General features: G+C 39.6%; 1 protein-coding gene across 5 annotated transcripts in view; it reads right to left on the bottom strand.

Annotated features, from left to right (window-relative positions):
• FNDC3A (fibronectin type III domain containing 3A) overlaps positions 1-24,868 on the bottom strand; it is a 111,130-nt gene that overhangs the window by 24,383 nt on the left and 61,879 nt on the right. For all 5 annotated transcript variants that reach the window (XM_041407269.1, XM_041407268.1, XM_041407272.1 and 2 more), the window contains 8 exons: positions 20,036-20,273; positions 17,287-17,559; positions 15,162-15,220; positions 9,445-9,602; positions 8,216-8,275; positions 4,098-4,236; positions 3,588-3,641; positions 2,849-2,973 (listed from right to left, as the gene is read on the bottom strand). In XM_041407269.1, the coding sequence (XP_041263203.1) occupies positions 2,849-2,973; positions 3,588-3,641; positions 4,098-4,236; positions 8,216-8,275; positions 9,445-9,602; positions 15,162-15,220; positions 17,287-17,559; positions 20,036-20,273 (1,106 nt within the window). The remainder of the gene's footprint in view (positions 1-2,848; positions 2,974-3,587; positions 3,642-4,097; positions 4,237-8,215; positions 8,276-9,444; positions 9,603-15,161; positions 15,221-17,286; positions 17,560-20,035; positions 20,274-24,868) is intronic.

Here is a 24,868-nt window from a genome sequence, read left to right as displayed (position 1 = left end):
AGGCAAGACTTCAAAACAAACTTTGCTTATGTGTTCTGAGCTTACTCTGAAGTACTGGTTTCTCTAGAGATCCAGAAAATAATAGAATAGTCTCATTCAGTGGTAAGCTACTTGAAGAGTTGATAAAATGAAAATCTTATTGCAAAAAAAGAAACACAGTATAACAGTAAATCTCCTAACACAACTGTTATCCTTATCTGATTTAGATTAGATACACCTTGTGGTGAAAATACAAACAAATTACAAGTAAAGAGCTACGGTGGAACAGGGGGATGCAAAAGTCAGTGAACAGACAGCATGCTTGCACAGACAGCCTGACATGCATCCAGCCAGACTAAAAAGGCCCACCTGCTCTCAGCTGGCTTTGCTGCTTTAGATCAGATGTGAAGAATCACAAGCCTAAAGCTAGTCTAATTTTTTTTTTAACCATATGAAACAAATTTAAAAGATGTAATTTTAATCTAAAAGTTAAGGATTACCTAAGTGAGCATCAGGAAGCTCTGAAAATAAAATCCTCTGTATAGCTTAAACAAAGATACCAGTAAAATATCTCACGTGTTTTGAAACCTCACTTGCCTGAAAAATCTTAATAAAAAGCTAACTCCAATTTCACTTCCTCTCTTACTCAACCTCTATTGCAGTGATGCACATGTTATAATTTTGGCCTGCATTGAGGTATTTTTTGGCATTTAAAGAAAAAAATCTTAGAGACAACACATTATCAAGAGTGTTGATAGCACAGAAAACAGACATATTGTCCGTGAGGACTGCCAAAGAGATGTGCAGCAAGAAGGGAAAAAGTAAAAAACAAGAGAAAACTTCCAAATTTATGGGAATAGTAATTTATTTTCTTGAAGAAGTCACAAGCAAGAAAACTTCTGGAATGGAAATCAAGTGATACCTACAATATATTTACTAAAAAAAGATCAACATTTTATAGGCAGCCTGAAGAAAGCATGAAGAGAGGTTAGATACAAGTTGTATGTCTAACTCTTTTCAAAACAAACTATCGAAGGAGTCACCTTACAAGTAGATATAAGGTAAAAAACCCCACATATCTTAAAAAGATTTAATCTCTAAACTTGCTTGCACCACTCCAAAATACACTGAAATAAACTGAGTTCCAGCCATAGTCATATTTGAACGACTATTAAACAATTCCCACAGAAGTACAGTACTATCTTTGAAAATAGATTTTATTTTCCAGTTTTCTTTAACCACTGTTTCATGTAGGTTAGAATTAAATTTAAACATTAGTAACTCAGAGATAAAATATCTGTTCTTCTTGGTAAAATTATTAGACAAAATTCTGTCTCCAGATGCCTAATGGTCTCAACAGTCTTCATATGGGAAAAACAGGCACTCTACGCTAATAAATATGATTTCAAGAGACTTCTTAATTAAATAATACCATAAAGACAAAGCACATCTTCACAAGGCTATGAAATACTGATTTAAAAATCTATTCAGTGTGATTAGTTTAAGAAGGGTACTTAACTGATCAGTGTCTTCAAAGCTTACGCTGGAGGAATCGTTAATATGTGCAGCTATTCCTAGAGGGTACAGCTACACTCAGATGTAAAAGGGGAATAGGAAGAGAGCCCAAGAACTGGACCCTGCTTAACTGCCAGCTCCCTTCCCTGTCTTTATTTTTAACAGTTCCAACTCAATCTCAACAAGACAAAGTCCAGGAGCAACTCAAGAGAATAATTAATTTCAGGAACATCATCCAGAAGGCAGTAATGCAATAAAGACTATTGCAGCACACCAAAAGTCTTTCTAGCCCACTACAGTGGACTAGACTGTAGCACAAAGCAGGTACTTAAGGAAAGACACAGGAACAAGCACCTTATGCAATGCACTCCCTGAGTACTCTCCAAAGCCTCCCAACACATGCTTCAGATCTTCTGAGCCAGCTGTATTTTTCACATACTTAATAGTCTGCAGCAGATTCCTTCTTCCCAGCATGAATTATGACCCTGGGTCTGGCCCCCTACTCTGTACACTGTTCTTTAACACTGGCCAAGCAGCTCCTTCTGCCAGATAAAGGACACACAACACACATCCTCTATTTCATGCTGTAAAAACACCACTTTAGTGAGCTGCAGCACAGTGTTCATAATATGTGAATTGAAAAAAAACAAACACAAAAAGTAATTTTATGTTGATGGTGAGGGAAGCTTCATTTTTATGCCCCACAGTACCTCAAGGTCCAAGTACTACTAGGTAGCGTGGACACCAGGAGCCTGCTGTAGAGATGAGCTCTGGCAGTATGATTGCTAGCCACGTGCATCTGCTTTGCCTGATGACCAAGAAGCCCACTCAAGAACCCAATAATGCAATAATGCATGCATAACTTCACAAAACATTTTTTTCCATGTTCTTACGTATATTTTCCACTGAAGTCACAAGTCATTAATTCAAAAATCAAAACAAAGTTTGGTGCTCTATAACATCTGAAAAGTAGTAATTAAAAGCATGAACCATATATGCTAAGCATTGATAATAAGGGCTAGAACTTCCAGAGAATTCCTTGATATGGTAATGTCATATTCTGTCTATTTCCCAGGGTAACAGGAGACTAACAGACAGATGAAGGGACGAGATCCCAATAGCACAAAGGCTACCTGCAAAAATAAAAATCCAATCATGTACTGTGAGTTAACTCAGCAGTTGGACTAGATGATCACTCTAGGCCCCTTCCAACTGAAGTATTATATATTTTATATTCCATTTCAGACCATTTGGACAAAAACCTTTTTCTTTAAATGCCACCACGTGTTTTTCCTAAAGTAGCACACAAAAGGATGCATATGCTTTCCATATTTAGGTATGTAACAGCATTTACCTCATTCCCATGTCATTTTTGGCTGCTAGCCTAAAGGTGTACCCCATTGCTGGTGACAGTTTAGTGATCCTGTACTGCTTCTGTTGACCATAATAACACTGGCAAAACTCTCCATTTCCTTTTCCCTAAAAAGTAATAAGTTAATCATAATCATATTATTGACCTTATTACCTATGCATGCATCAATTAAAGTACACACAAACATGAAGTAAAATCCTTTCTTGAAATTAAATATAACTCAGAAATCTCCATATGGTGAGGCAGTAGCATATGAAACTTTGTATTAAATTAGCAGCTTTTTTCCTTCCTTTCCATCTCCTAGCTCCTTGGGGCTGAAAGAATAAAAGCCATGAAGATACTGCACCTCCACCTTCTCAGGATAGCTGTCCAGGTAGAGACTGCAAGATCATTGCAGGGCCATAGTTGATCCACCCACTTATTAAAAAAGAAAGACTGTTACAGGAAAATGATCCTTCCATGTCAGCTCTTGAACATGGACTATGAGTGAAAAAGCCACTATTAAGAGTGGCAGAATCATGCAATGAAGATCCTTTTATTTTATATCCCCTGAGAAAAAAAACTGAGCACTAACTGTATTTTAATAATTGCTTCAGGAATTACATTACTGTCACATGCCTCTAATCAAAAATCTTAATTTTGACATAAGTTAACGTGCACAGTCACATACAGCTACTTAAAAAAATAGAAGACTGAAAATACAATAGAATAACTTGCTTACTTCATCCCATTCTAAAAGGTAACTGTGGATTTTGGAACCATTATCACAAGATGCCTGTAAAAGGAAAACAGGAAAATTAGAATTCTAACTAGATATAAGACCCCTTAAAAAACGCATGTATGGGCCAATTCACAAGAAGAACAGTGGAAGACAAATAATCCCCTTATATAATGGCTTCACTTGCTAAAACAGTCCTAGTTTAGTTGCCATACAACGAAATGATTGTCCCATGTTTACAGGGTTTTTTCCTAATGTAGTTATTGAAATGCATTGGGTACTGAACTCAGTAATTTTACCTTGAGAGACTCCTTGCTTTTCTCTGAATCCTTCTCTTTTTACTCAAGTCCACATTTAACCCAGTAAATCTATTTCCAATCAGGGAACTGGGACTCAAATTAGTAGGTTTGACAAAAATTTTCAGTTTCAATAAACTGGTATTTTATTGATAAATCCACAACAATTCTGAAGAATTTAAAATATTTATTTTAAAGGCTGTAAAGCAATCCTTACCTTCCACTGAAGAGTAAGAGAATTTTTGGTCCGATTAGTTATCCTGGGCAGATTTGGAGTATCAGGTTCACAACTTGCTGTGGTAAAACTCTCTGTTTCTGAAGGGCTCCCCTTTACACAGTTGCATTCTACTTGGACTCTAAAGTGGAAGAGAGTCAATACCATTTTGCTTCAAAATCTGTATAGTTTCCAAAGAAAACCAAGCATTTGGAATTAAGTTGCTGCCTTGCTGCTTCATTACTAAAATATCACTGTTATAAATAAATAACTGGGGGAAACATCTTGGACAATAGAAGCAATAAGAAAGAAAAGAGTCCTTTACTTTGGATGTACATCATTACCATTGGTTGGCTTTAGTCTCACAATTATATTTGAAATATGTCTGTTATTAACTGTACTTTGGTTGGAAAATAATGGTAGCATTTTGCAGGCTCATTATCTGTTGTAAAGATATAAACTTATATTATTAGTAATTCTTCTGCAAGTGCTTTCGTCAGATGAGCACAACAAAGCTGTTGACGTAGTATCCTCTGCACTCAAATGGGTGTCCTGCTGAGTGTGTTCACCTTGTCCTTTCCTTTAGTAAGGCAATGAATTAGCTCTCCACAAAAGAGTGAGTTTTGCTTCTGTCTCAGAGAGAAATGGCTTGTTTTTCAAAAGGCTTGTCTCCAAAAGGAAATACATGATCATCATCTGGTCTCCCCCTGCCCCCTAAGCTGTGCAGCTATGCCTTGCCTCTTCCTTGGGTCAGTGGCACATTACTTGCTTCTTATTTATCTGTTCCTTTGAAAAAAAACCCAAAACCAAAACTCGCCAAAAAACCCTTTCCTCTGATTACCAATTTAAGATCTGAGTTGACAGCTTAAGAAAATACAAAAATTCTGATACATTTGTGATGCATAACAGCAAATCACAGGAAATTTGGCTTTATAGATTTCACAAACAGAGAGAAGACAGTCAAACAGTGACTAAAGTTGAACACAAAGTTGTTTGTGCTTGCATACAATTGCAAATATGTAATACATCAGTTATCTTGGTCGTTGAGTTGTTCCAGTCTTTGTTGATTTTCTGCAGTGTTCACACTGGCAGAATTCTGTTTAGGAAGAGCTTGGATGGCCAAGCCAGTGATTCCCATGTACTGCCTACAGCAACCAGAATTAAGCAAGAAAAAATATGAATGTAGTCTGAAAGAAGAGCACTTAGACAGAAAAAAGAAAATTCTAGGCACTGACCCTTATGCTCCATGAATTTTCAACTTCAACCGTGTTGGATAAAATATATCTAAAAATACTAAAAACAGGAACAAAATCACAGGTGAACACTTTCATAGGCAAGAGCTTAGAGCCAGCTTACCATTCATCCTTCTCCTGATCTTATGTTCCAGGCAATACAGGGGCTCAAATTAAATGAGGGCTGTGATAAGAACAGACCAACCCTCTTTTGCTTTAAGTTTGATAACCAAGACAATACTCTGGAAAACAGCTCTGGGAGGTATAGACCCCTTCACACCAAAGGCTGGGAACCTAGCTCTCCCACTTGAGCAAATGTTAAAAAGGCTATTGTACAAGGCAAATCCTACTCTAAATGCGACGTGGAAGGAGGCAAAACATTGTTAACCGGGACCCATTCTCTGACACACTTCTGTTCCCTGTGCTTCCTACCAGCTGCCTCTAAATTGGTATCCTTGGTCAGTACACAGAGATCTTGGGGTTCTCCACACAGTCAAGAGAGGCAGGACATTCAGTCACATCTAAGAAGGTACTCTACACTTGCCAGTACCTCCTGAAAAGGCACTTCTTTTAAGGAGGCCTTCATTTCTCCCTTCACAATGTTATTTATTTGTAAATTGCTGTATTCACACTATTTTTTTAAAAAAACAAGAATCACAGAGTAGTTTGGGTTGGAAGATACCTTTAAAGGTCAACTTGTCCAAACTCCCCTGCAATAAACAGAGACATCTTTAACTAGATCAGGCTGCTTAGAACCCTGCCCAGCCTCTCCATGAAAGGTTTTCAGGGATGGGACATCCACCATCTCTTTGGGCACGCTGTTCCAGTGTTTTACCACCCTCAGTGCAAAAAAATTTCTTCCATATATCTAGCCTAAATATACCCTCTTTTAGTTCTAAACCATTATCTCTTGCGCTATCATAACAGGCCCTACTAAAAAGTCTGTCTCCATCTTTCTTACAGGCCTCCTTTAAGTACCGACTTTTCTCCAGGCTGAACAATTTTTGTGGCCCTCTTTCAGAGCTACTCTAACAGGTGACCATCATTCTCATGATGGGGATCCCAGAGCTGAATGCAGGACTCTGGGTGAGGTCTCATGAGAGCGGAGCAGAAGGGCAGAATCACATCCCTCACCCTGCTGGCCACGGTGTTTTTGATGCTGCCCAGGACACAATTGGCTTCTTGGACTGCAAGTGCACATTGTCAGGTCATGCCCAGCTCTCCAGCCAGCAGGGCCACCGCATCCTCCTTGGCAGGGCTGCTCCCAATTCCTTCATCCTGCAGCCTGTGTTGATACCAGGGCTGCCTAGACCCAAGGGCAGCACCTTGCACTTGGCCTTCTTGAATCTCATGAGGTTCCCATGGCCTCACTGCTCAAGCTTGTCCAGGTCTCTCTGGCATCCCTTTCTTCAGGTGTGTCAACTGCACCACTTGGTGGCTGACACTGCAACTGCTTGGTGTATTCTGCTGGAAGCTCACTCAGTCCCACTTTCTGTGTCACTGATGAAGATATCTGACAGTACCAGTCCAAGACCAGCCCCTGTGGGACACCACTTGTCACTAATCTCTATCTGGACACTGGACCATTGACCACTATTCTGTGAATGGGACTGACCGAACAATTTCTCATCCACCAGGAAGGATACTGTGGGGGACTATCTCACAGGTCTTACAGAAGTTCAGACAGCTAACATCTGCAGTCCCTTTGTCCATTGATACAAGTCACTTGTTCATAGGCCACTTGGTTCTTCAGGCAGGACTTGTCCTTGGTGAAGCTGTGCTGGCTGTCCTGAATCACCTCCTTGTCCTGCATGTGCCTCAGCATGGCTTTTAGAAGGATCTGTTCCATGATCTTCCCAGGCACAGAAGTGAGGCTGACAGGTTGGTAGTTCCCAGAGTCTTCCTTCCTAACCTTTAAAAAAATTGGTGCAGTGTTTTCCTTTTTCCAGTCACACAGGACTTCACCTGATTGCCATAACTTTTCAAATATGATGGAGAGTGGTTTGGCAACTACATTATCTAATTCCCTCAGGACTCTGGGATGAATCTCTTCAGATGCAGACTTATGTCCCAGTTACTCAGGTGGTCTCAAGCCTGATCTTCTCTCACTGTGGGAGGGACTTTCCTCCCTCAGTCCCCATGCTGCTGCCATCCACTGGAGAGGTGTGAGAAGTTGCCACTGAAGACTAAGGCAAAAAGACTGTCGAGGTACCTCAGCCTCTTCCTCATCCATAGTTACCAGTTTCCCAGTTGTCTTTTCTTGGGAGGATACACTTTCTATGACTTTTCTTTCTGGCTGACAAAGCTATAAAAGCACTTAGTCTTTGCATCCCTTGCCAAGTTCAGCTCCAGATGACCCTCTAATATTTTTAAAAAAAGAGGGAAGAATGACACCTAACCACATCTTCCCAGTCCTATGCTATTTCTTCTGACCTACTGAAGTAGTCAATTCTGCTAGAAGGGCAGAATTACACTGAGCTGGTGGCATATTTTGTCATGCACATGGGGTCAGGTTCATTGATCTACTGGAGCCAAGCAAAAGTAGCATAATATGACTTTCAGGCGGCCAAGCAGGGAGCATCTTCCAGGGCAAGGTACTTTCCTCTGCTGCTTGTGGAAAACTGAAAAGCATCTGTGCCTGGCTCGAAGGACAGAAAAAGGTGACTGTGCTAGCATAAAGGAAAGAACCTGAATGCAGGATGAATGCGCACCAGTCTTGTCTTACATTGTCCAAAATGGACTGAGTGGTCAGCTAAGTCAAAAATGTTGATTGTGACTCAAAAGCAGGTTAGAAGTGGTTAAGACCATCTCTGAAGACTTAGACAAATACACAATGAAAACTTTTAAAACACTTCCACTGAATTAATGAAGAGAAAGTGAGATACTCACTTTGCATGGTAATCAGTTGCTGGCCTGAGATCATTTACAGTAACTTTATTTTCTTCTCCACTGGAAAGAGATACAAATTTGTTTTAAAGACTGTTTCAGAATTCCACATATTTATAAAAAAAGCCGTATCATCTAACTCAACACACCTTCTATGAAATGTATTTGTAAGAGTTTGTCTTTTGCTAAATATAGCAATTTCTCTCTGAATTTTAGAGGTTTCTTGTGTTATTCCTGTGTTCTTTTGCCCTGGTGGTTTTGGGACACTTTTTTGTTTGTTGCTTTCTAAAGTGTAGCAATTATTTTCTTCTTTACTTAATAAGACAAGCTGCATGTGCATGCATGTATGTTATTACTCAAAAAAACCACTGAAGTACTGGAGCCTAGAGCAGCTCAGTCCAGCCTTGCAAAATCCATTATCTAAAACTGTACCTGACTGCACATACCTACTTGTTAGAGCCTAGGAAACAGAAAAGGCACAAAAATAACACCTGTTACTCTGCTTTTGCTGACACCAGCTTATCTTAGCAAAGGCCATTTCTCTACTGCTAGTTTCTTGGATAGGGATACTCAAATTTCAATTGCATGAAATCCATGGAAGGTGACTAAGATAAACTAGCTAGATACAAAGGTTTATAACTGTTAGAGAACTCTATACCCTTAATTCTATATTTTACTGTCATATGTCTCCAAATTGCAAAAAAGTGACTGAAAACCATTATGTTAGGAATTAAACAATTGAAGACTTTGTTTGCTTTGCCGCTGCTATGAGTTGTGTTCTGTATGAATTTGCCTTTTTTAAAATTTTTTTAATATCATAACACTGTCTCCTACCAAGACCAATTTTAGTGAAGGGAGGGATAACCTTACTGGGAAGAGGAGCATGTGCTGACATAAAAAGTAATAAATACAATTTATTTTTCTCATTACTTGTGTGTCTTACTATGTAAGAACTCATGGTGTCTAGCGCAGTTGGTTGTAATACAGCAGAAGTGGTATTAAAATATGCCTCCAACACGTAAGAACAAAATCTTTATATTCCAGTTGATGGCAGAGACTTCAGTAATAAAATGAAACAAATTCTACTGAAAAAAAGGGTAGCTAATTTCAAAACAGAAGCTATCCAAAACTCCTAATTATTTAACTTTCTGGACAACAAGCAGATTTTTAATGAGGTTTTAAGCCACATATTTCAATGCAGCAGTGACTAAATAAAAATAGCCAACACCTACATGTACACAGTTTTGTACTTTCCATCTTTTCCAGTACTTGAAATCATCACTTCATAAGTATAAGCCTCTGGTATGTCATTCTTGTCTGTGTCTTCTCCAGTATCACTGGATGGAGGGGACCACATCAGCAGTGCAGTTCTTGCCTGAATATCTGATACCTGTAGAAACACAAAGTTTTGACACCTCTGTCATTTAAACTCTATTGTATCTAAATGTTACTTTGCAACAAATGATCAAAGAAGAGAAAGCAAAATCACATACTATTAGCAAATCAGAGTATTTATACTGATACTCTAGCTAGTAACTAGATTTTACAGATGAAATCAGGTTGGAAATGCAAGGAATGCCATGAGAAAAATGCCAGGCAGGGGGCTGAGGGCAGAGACGCCTGTCAGTACATAACGCCACCCAGTGGGCTGCTGAAACACGGACCAGAGCGTTGGCCAGGCACAGGGAAGGTAAAGCACATCCTGGGACAGCGAGCACTTCATTAAACCATGCTTCTGGCACCTTTTTCTTGGAAGCCACTGTTACTATGACTTTAACATCTTCTCGTTTCTTAGGAAATATAGGGAGATGAAGGCATGTTCACAAGGTCGAAGTACATACACATAGAGACAATATCCTGAAGAATTTCTGGGGTGGTGTTTGCCTGAACACCCCATCCATTGCAAAAAGGCCTGGATAAGAACAGTTGGTGTGACAGAAAAAGGAGTTTAACCAGTGTGTACGACCTTCAACTATCCAACAAGGTCCCAGCAGACGAATCATGCTAAAGGGCAGCGACCCTCAGGTGGGTTAAATGGAAATGGGAGAATCACAAGGAGCTCCTGAAACACAGAAGTCATCAGCTTTAGAAGTGTAGAGGTAGCATGAAAATGGGTAATGGGGGAGGTAAGAGATGCTGCAGTGGAACAGAGTAATGATCAAAATCCGGCCTGACGTGTGACAAACTGGCCTGCCAGCGGGCTCGATGAATGCTGTGCACCCCAGCTCGTGCAACAGTATTTTGGGGCACAGCAGGCATGGATTCGCAGCTCAGGTGAGTGCATGTACCTGGTGGAGAGCCTTCTCAATGGGCTGTGGATTAGCAGATTGTAAGGAACAACAGATTCTAAGGAATAGTGACACACAAAGCTTTTGAAGCAGCCACGTCTTCCAAAGGAGCTGTGTGACTAAGGGCACCCACACTCCCAAAAGGGTGGGCGCTGTCTGAAACCCGTAAGTGCTGCAAGAGGCTGAGGATGCTTGTGTGCTTGTAGCTGAGTGCACAGGTGCATGCAGGTTTAGGATCTGTTCTAGAAGAATGCCTAGAAATTTGTGGCTGTTCATAAGTATTGCACATCTGCTATTGTGGTTTCTATGTTGCACCCACCTACTGTTTCCAATAATTTATAAGATAACTCAAAACACATTTCATTACATGAAATTACTAGTTTTACAATATAATCGTAGTGTATGTCTATCTTGGGAATAATTGCTTTTGACAATCTATTACCAGAGTATCAGAATCAAAAAGCTATCTTCACAACTGGTTCTCTCAAATTTCTATAATCTACTAAAACACTGAATAGGTCAGCTTCAAGAATGAAGCAGAGAGGACATGACTTATTGATACCAAACAGAAAGGAAGAAAAATCACACCATGTCTTGGAAACAATGTCACTAAACCGTTATGCACTAGCAGGACTGCACATGGTATCCTAAAAGGGATCAAATATTGGCATGACTAAACACTGAAGATTCTCTTTAAAATCTGGTAAGAAAAATTCCACTACTATCTTGACGCAATCACCAACTCTACTAACGCTATCTATAACCACTGCAGTAAAATTCTAGCATTTCTGGAAGTTTTTGGAGTTGTGGGAAGCATCTGATAAAGTTCCCTCCTGGACAATCTTTACCCCACCCTCCTGAGTTGCAGCAAGTGGCAGGAGATCCTGAGGGAAAGAAATGAAGGTTCCCCAGGGACCTACTGTACTTCAGGACTATTAGATCTATTTTAAGATGATCTGTTCCTAGATTTAGCTACTTTAACAGTTGAATTTTTTTCCCTAGTATCCAAGCAGTGTCTCCCTTACTACCAGCTAAGCCTACCAGTCCTAGCCACTATGGAACTGAACAATAAATCTCTTCTCTTCCTTTTGCAGTTGTTTCTCATGTATTTGAAGACTGTTTGCATTTGAGTTTTCCCTCACCTACAAAATCTGATAATTCTCACATTTCTCCTTATCTCCTACTCATTTTCTTTAGTGCTTTGCCCATAACTGCCCAGAACACCCCATCTAACACTTTGTTAATGCCAAACTGCCACCTGACAGATTACATTTGCATCATACATAGGATCTTTTCTACCTCTGCAAGACATAAGGAAAAATAAGTATTTTTGAAGAGCCAAGATTTAAGATCAGAAGAAGCCACTACTATTACATGCTTTGAGACACTTGAGAGTGGCTTTTTCAAAACACCTGGCATTACTTATTGCTTTGAATGCTTATGCAAACAGCTGCAGTGGATTCTGGTTGCAAATCTGAACACCATGTGTTTCTGCAAAGCAGAGTATAGTACTTGGATCAGGCTCTAGCACTGTGGAAAAAAGAGGTGAGCATGTCTTCATTAGCAATCCAGCTTGCTGAAGTCCTCACTAAATATGTTACACGTGCCATTTGGGTCAAACAAAAGAGCACTTTTAGCATGTGCAATCTGGATTGCATCCACAGTAACTGTGGATGAGGTAACTGTGAGTGAGGTGCATCACATGCCAGAAGTCCACAAACATACACAGAACCAGAAAAGCATGATGTTCTCCAAAGGGATTTACATGCTATATAACCAACCCTCAAATTCTCAGCTTTTATTGTCTCTTATTAAATATTCAGCCTTCCGCATCATTCTTCCATTGGCTTTTACCTTTTCAGGTCTTCTTTTCTGCTTTGTTATTTGGTTAAGAGACATGACAGATGGTGAAGACTTTGCTCCAACACCGAGGTGCAATCTGCAGAACCACTCCAATTTACATCTGAGAACAAACAGTTCAAGACCCCTAAGTAGAAGGCTCATTTGGTGTCAGTATCATGTAATCAACTTGACTTAACACTGCCATGTATGAAAGGATGAGGGATCCACATGGGGAAAAGTTCAAGGAAGTCAGAATCCAACAGGAGTTTGGAGGCAGCAAAACTGATGCACCCCATACTGCGTAGAACTGAAAGGTATTTGTGAATGAAAGTTCATGAGAGACACCACCACCTGATTTAGATGTGCATGCTCTGGACCCAGGCATTGAGACATGGGACAGCTCAGGACAGGTCATAGCCTTCAGCACTGCTCCTTTCTGGAGCAGGATATGGTGCAATGGACACTGTACTGGACAGCACTCTGTATGATCATCTGATTGTATGGCCACCGCCACAGCCAGTACTGCCTGTGCCAGCACGGTTCACCCAGGGAACAGAGTACTGATGATCCATCAAAAACCACAATCCTCATCGTAAGTGCTTCAATCAAAACATTAATAAAAAACCTGCAGGAGTATTTCTGATGAGAACCACAAAGAGAAGGTGTGAAAAAAACCAATGTCCTGGTTCATTTGAGGGAAAGTGAGGAAAACATTTCCTTGATGAAACTGCAGGAGGGTGGCTTGAGATGCCGCAAGACCCAAGTAGGTAACACAGACTCCTATCACATTACACCACACTCCCCCAAGCTGCAGCATCAGCTAGACTTCCACCCCCTCACAGCCCTGGCAGATCCTTGCCTTCATAAAGCATAAACCTCTCCAAGTGCAAGAAGTCTGGCTTTCTGCCCTGTGTACACTCTGAATCTGTAGCAGAGTACTACTGCCTGTGATGCCTTCTGAGGCCTGCAGAGATCACTAGTGGCACACAGCTATGTGCAATGACGTTCACGCAAGAACACGGTGGGGAGAGGAACTAGGGCGCTTGCCTAAAAGGCACGGGTGGTTGAGGCTTGAGGGCAGAAGGAAGTGAAAGAAAACATGATAGTACTGGCACTGCTTTGTTTTTTCCTATGTCATCAGCAATACAGCACACGGCCACACCTGTCGATCTGTTCTTCTCACAGTCTCATTCAGAGAGAGTTCAGAGCTCTCCTTGGCAATGTAACCATTGCTAACACCCCAATTTGAGACAGTTCCCACCTCCATGCTGCTTAGCCACTAATGGCACAGGGGCACTGAAGACATGTCAACCCATCCTGATACTTGGACACAGCAGGACACCAAGTGTCCTCTATACAATCTCTGCTCAGCGCTTGGACAACCACAGAATCACAGAATGGCTGAAGTTGGAAGGGACCCCTGGAGGTCATCTAGTCCAACTCCCTTGTTTAAGCAGGGCCACTTAAAGCCAGGTGCCCAGAACTATGTCCAGACAGCTTTTCAGTATCTCCAAAGAGGGAGTCTCCACAAACTCTCTGGCCAAGTTGTGCCAGAGCTGACATCCTCACAGTACGAAAGTGTTTCCTGATGTTCAGAGGGAACCTTCTGTGTTTCAGTTTAGGCCCATTGCCTCTGGTTCTGATGCTGGGCATACTGAAAAGAGCCTGGCTCCATCCTCTGTGCACTTGCCTTGCAGATATCTATATACATTGATAAGATCCCCTCTGAGCCTTCACTTCTCCAGGCTAAACAGCCCCAGCTCTCTTGGCCTCTCCTCATCAGGCTGTAAAGAAACATATGAAAGAAGAATCAAGACAAGGGCACTAAACTGGGGCGAGGTTGCCTGGAAAGTGAAGGGAAGAAGGTAGGTAGCAGATGATTGGAGGAAGTAGCTGACTGACTGGACAAACCCATGGCAAGGTCCTCCTGGAGTTTCAGCTGTATGGACTACACCACAATGGGGAACAAAGACTGTTTTTACTCAGGCAAGACGGCGGACTCATGATTGTAGTGAAGATTTTTGGAAAAGATGTGCAAATCTTCACAGCAAGGTTGGGACCAGGGAAGGTCCAGACAATGAAAGAAAAAAATCACTGGCCTGCTCTAAAATTCAAGAAACTACTGAATTTGGCAACAGTGCTTTAAAGAATATCTACACAAAAATATGCATCAGTTTTATAAACTGAAAGTATGTTGGTAAATTTTCAAGCAGGTAGGTCAGAAGATCGCTGCTGACAGTCACCTTCTGTGGTGAATTTTATGTCTCTCTTCTCTGAAGCTGCCAAAAACTCTAAAAAGAGAAATAGGTCATATTTTTTCCCTACTTTGCAAATAAGGTTTTACAAAACCTCATTTTTGGTGATGTTTCCAAAACCTTGCCAGGTATCACTCATGCCTGGAGATATACGGTGTGTAAAATTGCTTCCTGAACAGTTAAGGCTAAACAAAGTTGCAGGAAATTGAGAACAGATTCTACAGTATAACATTATGTTAAGCATCATATTCCATTAAGCAGCATCATTATGCTACTGGCAATGTTACAATCTTATATTCTTTAAATAATTCTGTTAATACTGAGATTCACAGAACAGTCAGGAAGAATTCTGCAGTGTAAGTATCAAGACAATTTTAGTTTCATAAATGTGAATACACTAAAAATTGCTTTGGTTGTTTACAGTACAGTGACTGGAAGTTAAGTGAATTGGCTTTAGTATGGAAAATTAAAGACCCTTTAAACTTAAGAGAGAGAAACAGAGGTGCAACTGTGTAAAATAGCAACAGATATAATCTGATTTTATGGAAAGCTTTTGTTACTTACCACTGGCTTGGCTATGTTAGAAAGAAGTGCTTCCAGTGCTTTTGTTTCTTCATCCTTTTCTTAAAAAACAAAATCAAAGCAAAAAAGAAGTACCCATGAATATTGTGCAGTAACTTTACAGTGAAACAGCTCTTCAAATTCAACAACTGCACACAGAAGAAAGCATTTATAAAGCAGAACATCTTGCATTCATCTAGGACGACATGAAACCAAAAAAGCTTCTAAAGAAGTTGTTAATACAAAACTATTTCTAAAGCCCTTCTGTGCTTTATGGAATGCAGAAAGCCTGGTTATCATTTATTAATGTATAACTTTAAACCAACTGCTGTTCTGGAAAACTTAAGATCTTGGATATCTCCCACAGATTTCTCTTTGGATGTAGATGCAGTCAGGTTGCAGTAGCTCAAATATGTTATGGCTCATCAGCTGGAAGCCTACTGGTAACACTGCTGGCCTTCTTCAATTGCAAGGGAAACAATCTAAGGTGTTTTGTGCCAGCTGAAGGTATAGCTGAGCTTTATAAAGGATTTACAGTTTACAGAAAGCATTTTATCTGCTTTTCTCACATAATATTGAAATTTTATTATCTCAATAGTGTAAGTAACAGGCTACTCAGTTTTGAAGGTGTGGCCAGGCATTTTTAGTTCATTTAACCTGCCTTAAACAAAACATAAAAGAAAAACAAAGCCTGACAAAATTCTTCAGAAAACATAGATCAAATCTATTTACAACTCTGTTTCTAAGATGGTTTATGCTGTTGAAACAAATAAAATGCTTTTCTGACTTGTATGACAACTATAAGCCTCCACCTTTTCTTTGACAAGTCTAAGTCTCAGTACATAATTTTCCCCGAAGTCTCCTAAAATAATTTTGAGAAGTGGACATTCCCATTTTTCATGTAAAATACTTCTAAGGAAACATCACCATAATTTTTGTACTGCGTAAACAACAGTACATTTCACCACTTGTTCCTTGTAAAAGTTAGCTCACAGATAAACACCAACAAACAGAAAGTAAACTGAAGCCGAACAGAAAGTAAACTGCCACTCTGGAACTGTAGTGACAAATATTCAGGTTTGGAGCAATAGTTTCCAACTTCTGATTTTAGGCTGTATCCCAAATGTGACCTTTGGTACTAAGCTTGCCCAAGATATCATCTGCACATGGTTTTAAACAGCTCTAATAGGTTGAGATTTCCTGGTTTTGATTAGATGTACTTTCTTCACCATTCTTTTGGTTTACAGCAATCTAACATACATCGGCACAATAATTTTATCTCAAAGCAAACTTCAGAGAATTGAGAAAAATCATGGTTTATTTCCCTCAGCATCACCAATTACAGTTCCTTATTCTGAGAACACTGCTCCTGGCTGATGACAAGTCTTTGACGTCATGTTCACAATCTGAAGGACTATGGCAGAGACCTCAAAGCTGCATAGTGACACATCATCAGATCTGCCAATGTCTGTATGACTGAGTGAATTCAGTCCCTCTATGAGATCACAAGCTTTCCAGTGAAATAAAAGAATAATAAGCACACTCCCTATGGTAGTGTCTTAGAACACATGAACTCACAGGGACTAATGTGAGGACCAGCCTTTTTCTACAAGGGTCTTTCAACAGCGAGTGGGTAGGGATAGATCAATTTTATGTAACAGCAGTATCTCCTTTCCAAAATATTCTTTATCAAGTTGGATGAGTATTTTCTGATTCAGATGCTCTATTCTTTCCATGTTTTCTACAATATCAAGCAGGCCATCAATATTCAGTGATTCCTTAAAATGCAAGCACTCCAAACAAAGCAGAGACTTTTCTTTAAACAGTGCCATGAAGCGTGACTCATAATATTTCCTCAAATTTACATGGAGACTTCCATACCAATAGTTTTTGTTTCCTTAGGCTCACATTCCCATGTGATGAGCACGTTGATCACCCTTAACTCCACTCTATGTAGGGCACTTAGAGGCTGCTACTCAACTTCAAGACTGTCAAAGTGTGGTGTTCTATTTACAAATGTTATGTTCAGCCACTGAAACAATAATATATGATTATTTGTCCAGAACAGACACTGGACTTGCATCATATTAATATGTGTGTGTATGCAGTATTTTTTGATAACACCTACCTTCTACTTCTGTGTCTGTCTGAGAACTGCTTTTTCTTTTACCCAAAGACTTGCATTTGGTAGAACCTGTGCTTATTCCAGCTGCATCCTGTCCTTTTGTAAGTCCATTAGGTTCACTTGTAGGAGAAGGACATTTCTGAGGAGATGATGGAGGACTGTTTAACTTATCCTTCTGAGTTCCATGTCGATCTTTTAACTTTTTTTGTAACCTTTCATATGTTTTACTAGACCTTTCATCTCTAAAGTTGGATCTTCCATGAGCAGGCAGAGTATCTAAATGAAGGAAGAAAAAACAAACCATTAAGAACCAAATCTAATTTTAAAATCTACCTAAAAATGCTATGTAAGTTAAATGTGCACCACTGTGTAAAATTATATCTCTACTCCTATTTGAAAACTGAAGTGTCCTGTAGGTAAACTGATACCATTAAATGACATTAACAATATGTTAGGGAAGAGTGTAATCTTTCCCTCCCCCATATTTTCTCCACTTAAAAATTATTCTTGAAACATTTCTATAATCTTCCTTGAGCTGTGAGGTACAGGATGAAGTCTATACAGAAAAAATGTGCTACTTTACTACAGTGATGTAATGTTGAATAAAAAAAAATCCATAAAGTTCTGGAATGCAGCTAGAGCTCTAATATTTTAATGATGCTTCAGCAGGAATCAACAGGGAAAACACCCATAAAAGCACAGAAACATAGAATCTGTGTTCTATGGGGCAGTGGAAAGACACTAAAACACTCAAGACAGCTCAGCCAGGCCTTGTAAGTACACTACACCTGTACACAGTAATCCCAGGCTTTGCTGGAGTAGCACCAAAGTCTCATCTGTAAGTTAGGTTTAATTTTGGAAAAAGTCAGTACCAGACTACTGACAGCATTAAACTGTGAAGTGGTGAACTCCTCTGTCCAGTTCTACCATTTGTGCTAATTTCACCTTTATGCTTAGAAACACTTTACTGACTCAAGACATTATATATCAAGTGTTTCCTCAGGGTAACCCTGCCTATGATAAATGCTGAAAGCTTTAAAAAATATACATCCTTCAAAATCACCATAGAATTTGCTCATTTTCAGGTAAGTTGGATAAGTCAGTCTGAAGAATACATTATTTGTTATTCCTTAAGATATAAGAAGTACTGAAAATAACATCAAATAAGAACTTCCTTGCAAGGATAAAAAGAAAAAAAATTAGAGAACTTCTCCATTTCAGTTGTTTTTTAAGTCAGCTTAAATCACAGAAGGTTTGACAGAGGACTTCTAGATAAGCTGTGTCTATTTAGAAATGTGATTTTTCATTACCTTTAGAGAGTTCAGTGCTTGTGTCAGGGAACTACTGTGCTCTATGAGGAGCTGGTTGTTTTATGTGTGGTTTTTTTTGTTTGTTTGTTTTTTTTTCCTTAAATTTAGATTCCTGAAATATGAGCCTAACTGTGGGTTTTGACTTTTGAAAGCGACAGCCAAAGTAAGAGATCCAAAATTAAATATGAAATATGTAGCAAATAAATACCAAATTATAGTATTAATACTTAACTTTGCTAAAGCCAAAGGCATTTTACATATACACTGAAAATAAAGCAAAGAATCCCACTTTATAATTTTTTAGCAATTTAGCAAATTATGACTGAATTCATATTTAAAGTGATATACCATGGCAGCAGAAATCTAAAAAAAATATTATTCCATTAAGAAGCATAATTTTATGTGTTTAATTATCATACCCATTTCTTAATTTAGCAAACTAAATGCAAACAACTGCCATCTACAGGAAATCAGGAAATTAATAAAACTACAAATAAGCACCCAAAGAGCATCTAGTAATGTACCATTATCGAAGTAGTAAAAGAAGAAATGAAGTACAACATAAGAATACAAAAACATTAAGAATTCCAGGAAGACCAAGACATTGGTATATTCTTATCTGAGCACTTTGGTCATCCTAGCTATTTAAGCTCAGCAAATTGATGAAGGCCATTTTTAGGTTATTTTAGTAGTATCACAGAATGTTGAATAGTTGTGTTTAACCTCTCTCATCACAGCTTCCAGCTTTCTCTAAAAGCAGAAACCTAGAACTGCTCTCAAAGTCTGTCAAGGTTGGCACCTGCCTTATCTAAAGAAAAGCAAGTCTACCAGAAATGTAAATATTAATCTAACAAACCAGCCCCTGAGTTAGAACACAAATACACTTTGCCTCCAAACCACAATAAAGGCAGATGTCAACAGCACTACCAAAAATGGCTTTAAACATTTCATTAAATTTAGTTTAGTGGCACCTCATTACTCCAACTGATCTTCAAAGGGACATGCAATTAAATGTGTATAGTTTTATGGAAAATGGACCACTTTTTTCCTTAATACTAAGAATTCCTATTTCATGCTTCAAACAGGATGTTTGCAAGAAACAAGATCTCAGAACAGTGCTCAGGCAGAGATTTAAATGCTGAATCACTACAAACACTTTCTGAATCACTTTCCTGGGAAAATCTGTAACTTGTACATGTAAGAAGTAATCTCTAAGTTTAGTGTTTCACTGAACAGACAACCAAATAAATTTAAAAGAACTTCTGGAATAATAAGCTTCAGCCAAATCAAGGCTGGTATCCACATAAAATTCTTTTGCGTACGACTCCCATTGAAGCCGTACGTCTTGCTTAACAAAGCCACACAACAACAGAACGGATGCCGGAAACGAGCAGAACGTTATTCGCTTTGACAAAACTCGCAATATTTGATGAGCTACTTACCCACATCCCCATAGACTTGAGAAGCGTGATACTGTGGAATGTACTGCGTTGCCATGTCACCGGCTCCAGTCACAGGTGAGTATATGTGACGGGGTGGAGGGGGTATCATGGCTGGAAGAGGAAGGAAGCCGGGCAGTGGGGGATGTGGAGGCCTGTGTATCACCGTGTGACCGCCAGGATGGAATTCTGGAGCCTGGGGAACCACCACGACCCTTCGAACACCGTTATCCTCAATAACCTGTACAGTGAGAGACACCACACACCAAAAGAGAAATGACAGTCTGAAAAATATGTTTCTATAGATCCTTAAACAAAATCAGGAATAGTAAACCCCTTAAATCTGATGAAAATAAAACAGGAAATAGCAAGGGGAAAAAAATGGACATTGAAGAACTATCTATGTTAAGTGTATTAACTGCAGCAATGCCATTAATTTCTCAATGTGGTGGGGAAGAAAACTTAAAAAAGATCTGACTGTAAGAGTATCTAACAAACAACCTGGTGTATTTATGGCACGAGTCAAGCTTCTCCTATGGGTCCTGTTTCCATCCTCATTCACACTGCCTGCATGCTACACTGCTGTAGGATTTGTACTACAGCTTAACAACTAGATTGCTCCCTAGAAATCAACTGGCGAACTGACAGACCTCACTCTGCATCAATAGCAAGAGAAAAGCCAAGAAGTGTCTAGTTTTTGTTGTGTCCTCAACTCAGCCCACCAACACTAACCCAGGAGACATCTGCCCATACTGGCCCTGCAGCAGCCACCATCTGCATCAAGCTGTTAGCAAACAAACTACCAGGATGGTAGTCAGCTCTCTCAAAACTCCTTCACAAGCCAAATAGTTCTAAAATTTTTTGTCCTTCTCCTCGGCATATCCTTCTACCTGTAAAGAGGTCTTGAATCCTGAAGGAAGTCACATGCTACTCAGAAAACAGGGACCTTTGTGGCAGGCACTGGCAGACTGTAGTGCAAGGGATTGTGAAAAATTAGCAAACGGGAGATGCGACAGCAGCCTTTGTGTGAGGTACCCGAGTGTGGCCCTTGGCAATGCTGGCAGAAATTCCAAGCAACGGCAGTAGCATATGCAATCCCATGGTGAGAATCTGTAAGATGCACGGAGCTAAGGTGTGCTGAGCATGGTACTTGCAGCACGTCTGGGCTGTGCAGCACGTGGGGCTCTGGTGGAGAGCAGGCACAAGGGCACAAACTGTACCAAGTACTGAAGCAGAAAATGTTCAGTAAGGGAGGGTGGGTCATCAACTAGACCAGGAACAAGGGTCTGCCCCTGAAGGACCTCACGTCATTACCCTCTCTAATGTTTGTAAAGTCACATAAATACATGACTGTTGGTGACACCTAGAGATGATCTCGGCATATTCTGACTTGTGTGCATCGTGGTGTCAGTAACTTTAGTGCATGGGATGCCAAAAAATAAACTGTTCTTCATTTCCTAGTAAAATGCTGTAGAATAAAGTCACAGCAGAAACTGCAGTGGAAGGTTTTAGATGGAACATTTATCCAGAAAAGGGGGAGAAGAATGGAGTATCATGACTATATTCAATAGCAGGGGACAAATCAACCCTATGACATAAGTTTTCACTGACATTTGAAATGAGATGGGGACATGTACACATACACCAATAAACATCCTGGTGCAACAGGAACAGATCAATAGATCAAAACACTTAGTGCCAAGCTGCTTTCAGCTCCACTGTTTAAGGTTAATGGAATCATGCTTGGCTAGATTTAGCCCTGTACCCTAGAGTGAATGCTTCCATCAAGTCCGTGACAGAAAGCTGCTTGGAGGATCATTGGTTTTACCATGTCCCCATTAGGGGTTGATGTGCATCTGGTACATCTGGAACAGAGCTTCTGATTTTGTTTTCTCTGCCAGCAATCTAATTTGTACAGCCCCAAATTATCCTGCTAGCTGAACCAATGCAAGGTAAGTGAGATCGGTACAGGAAATTGTTTCAAAACTTCACCGCTGTGCTGAGAGAAACAGTGCTGTAGATAGAGCTGCATGCTTCTGTAGGATATGCACATGCAACAACATTCAGAAGACACAGAAGTGTGTACACAATAGAGCTGACCCCACTTTACTTAACAGACAGCTGGAAATTAATGTTACCCAAGTGAACACAGCTTTAAAAAACATGCATACCATATGACTTTAAGAAATGGGTTATTTTCAGTACACAGAAATTGTTCCTTCTTGGGAAAGAGTAATTAAAGACAATACAATTCAAATCTGTGTAACCATAGCTGTGTGGTATCCTAAAGGCAGAATATATTAGCAGTAAATATGAGTAGAACCTCTCCTGTCCAATGAAATTCTCTAAACACTGAAATGTAGTTTTAATTATTTAAGTCCCTTTTGGTTACAAAACCCTCAAATACTGCAACTTATTATGATTTTATGAGTAGACTCAGATTATGTAGGAAGCAGCTCCTATTAAAAAACAAACGAGCTGCTTAGTTTACAACTTGTTTCCTCGGGCCTGCTAATAGCCTAAGTAACTTAGAAATAGTCACCCAATCCGTAACAGCAGGGACCTTATGTTTAACAAGCCTGTAACTGTGCTTCCAGATATAACATCTGCTCAATGGTAGGCCTCTAGCAGACAACTACACAGATAAAAATGCTCCAAAAAGCAGCCAGAACATCATGCTAAGTCTATAATTTTAAGTTTAAAAAGTAAACAAGTTCTCTATTATCCCAGTGGTGCTAGCAAAATGTAGTTCTGGCACAGGCCTGTTTGGTTGAGTAAGCCAACCAAACATCACTGGAAAACTCACTGCAGACAGTGAATATAGATGTCTTAAGAGAGGATGGATAAAGATGTGCTTTCTTTCAGTTTTACAACTACAGTTCCAAAAGAAGAGGAAGGGAAAAGGAAATCAGCTGATGAATCACTTTTTAGTTACGTGATATAAGAAAAGTAAATCTTTATTCAGTGGTTATCCCCAACTTCTAACAGAGGACAGTACAATGTATCACTGCCAGACAGGAACTGAAGCAAGCAGAGGCATAATAGAACTAAGTGAAAATGGAGAGGCAAAAGATGGTTATGTTGAAGTTCTTCCAGGCTGACAGCTTAGGACATTTAGCTGGTTTCCTATTCAACAAAAAATATAGTTGCAGCTGCTGACCTTTAAAAATATACTATACCTAAAGGAAACCATAGAAGTTTGCTAGGACTGCAGTAAGTCTGGGAAAACTCTTAGCTTGATAATGTTTTGCAAGATTGCTATCAAATCTTCTGGCTTGTAAGAGGAACTCCCACCATAAACCACAAAGTCTGGTATGTTTTGTCAGTAATAAACACTTCAGAAGGCTTATAAACTACAGGTTGTCCTGGACTACGGTACTTCTGCTCAGATGAAAACAGCAGATGAGCTCATCCCACCTGCACTCTGAGCTGGAGAGACGTGAGGCACCTTCAGCTCAAAGGTCAGAGTGCTGTGCTAAAACAACAGCTGCTTGGACTAACAAACTCCAGTGAAAGGCTAATGAATGGGCCTCAGCAAGGCCCAGCCCTTCAGCATCTTTGATTCAAATTGTCCTCAAAGGAAGGACAAACTAATTCCAAAAGTATTTTTCAGAAAGGCACATGTTACACAACTTTTAAAATATGTACTTCATCAAATGAAAACAAATAAGAAATATAGTAAAATTCCAATTTTCACTTGGCTCTAAACTTCTTTCAGTTCTTTAAAAATTAATTTTAATAGGCATCAGAACTTTTTACTATGGCCTGTAGATGTATGGACTTTTAGTGATTATTTATAAGTAATTTTTCTTCTTGCTTGGGAACTCAACTACAAAGGATGCATAGAATCAACTTATCAGTCAACTTCCATGAGATGAAAGATAAAATCAGAGCAGTAGTCTGCCTGCCCTAACAGCCTTTTCTTTTGCTAGAGGGTAATTTTTTAATGCTGTTTAAATAATTTGTCCAACATGTGCTGACAGCGTGGGCTTTTTTGTTGCATGTTTATGCATTGTAGTCCCTTCTCAGTGTACACCATTGGATGCACACTAAGTCAGAGACAGACTGGTCACAACAACAGAATGTCTTGAGAGAGACTTACATCATGGGGAGTGGCGTTCAACTGCTCTGACTTCCACATCTGACCTACTAAGCTCTAGACTTGTTCTACAGGCAAGGGAAAGAAACAGGCACCATCTCAAAGTCCACACATCTCATTATAAACTCACATGTCAGAAATAGCCAAGAGAAATCATCCTTTTAATCTACTTTAAAGGATGTCCAGGTTATCTAGCTCACATTTAATTTCCAAGCATCTAAATTAGGAATCACACAGCAGTGAAAAAATGAGAGCCCCATTTTCAGATAAGTGGTGGAAACACTTATATGATAACCTAGTCCCAATGGACTGCTGACATTTTTTCCATGTTGTTTGCTGTACTTTTTCAACTGACCTGTTTTTCTGCTTATCTACAAGGAACTTCCCAGACATGAACTATGTACATATAAATTATATATTATATATATATTGCTGCCAAGAGAAAATATCCACTAACACAGGAATCAGTACAGGTCCTGCACAAACATATATTTGGGTCATGAATGCATTTTATATTCAGAAGGCATCTAGTACATTAAGATTGTGAACTCAGCAAGGAACTGTTCTTGCTACTGTCATGTACGTAGTTAAAATATAACTGAACAGGCACAGACAGGGCATGAGAAGTCTCCCATCTCAGAAATACTGAGAGACATCTCTTATCTCCTTGCTTGATCACACCGACTGCAATCTAACAAATTAAAATAATTTAATTAGCAATTATGGTTCCAGTTCCA

This window comes from Onychostruthus taczanowskii, unplaced genomic scaffold (genome assembly GCF_017590055.1).
Source record: "Onychostruthus taczanowskii isolate IOZ18803 unplaced genomic scaffold, ASM1759005v1 scaffold26, whole genome shotgun sequence".
Classification (NCBI taxonomy): domain Eukaryota; kingdom Metazoa; phylum Chordata; class Aves; order Passeriformes; family Passeridae; genus Onychostruthus; species Onychostruthus taczanowskii.
This window is presented reverse-complemented; position numbering and strand designations above follow the sequence as displayed.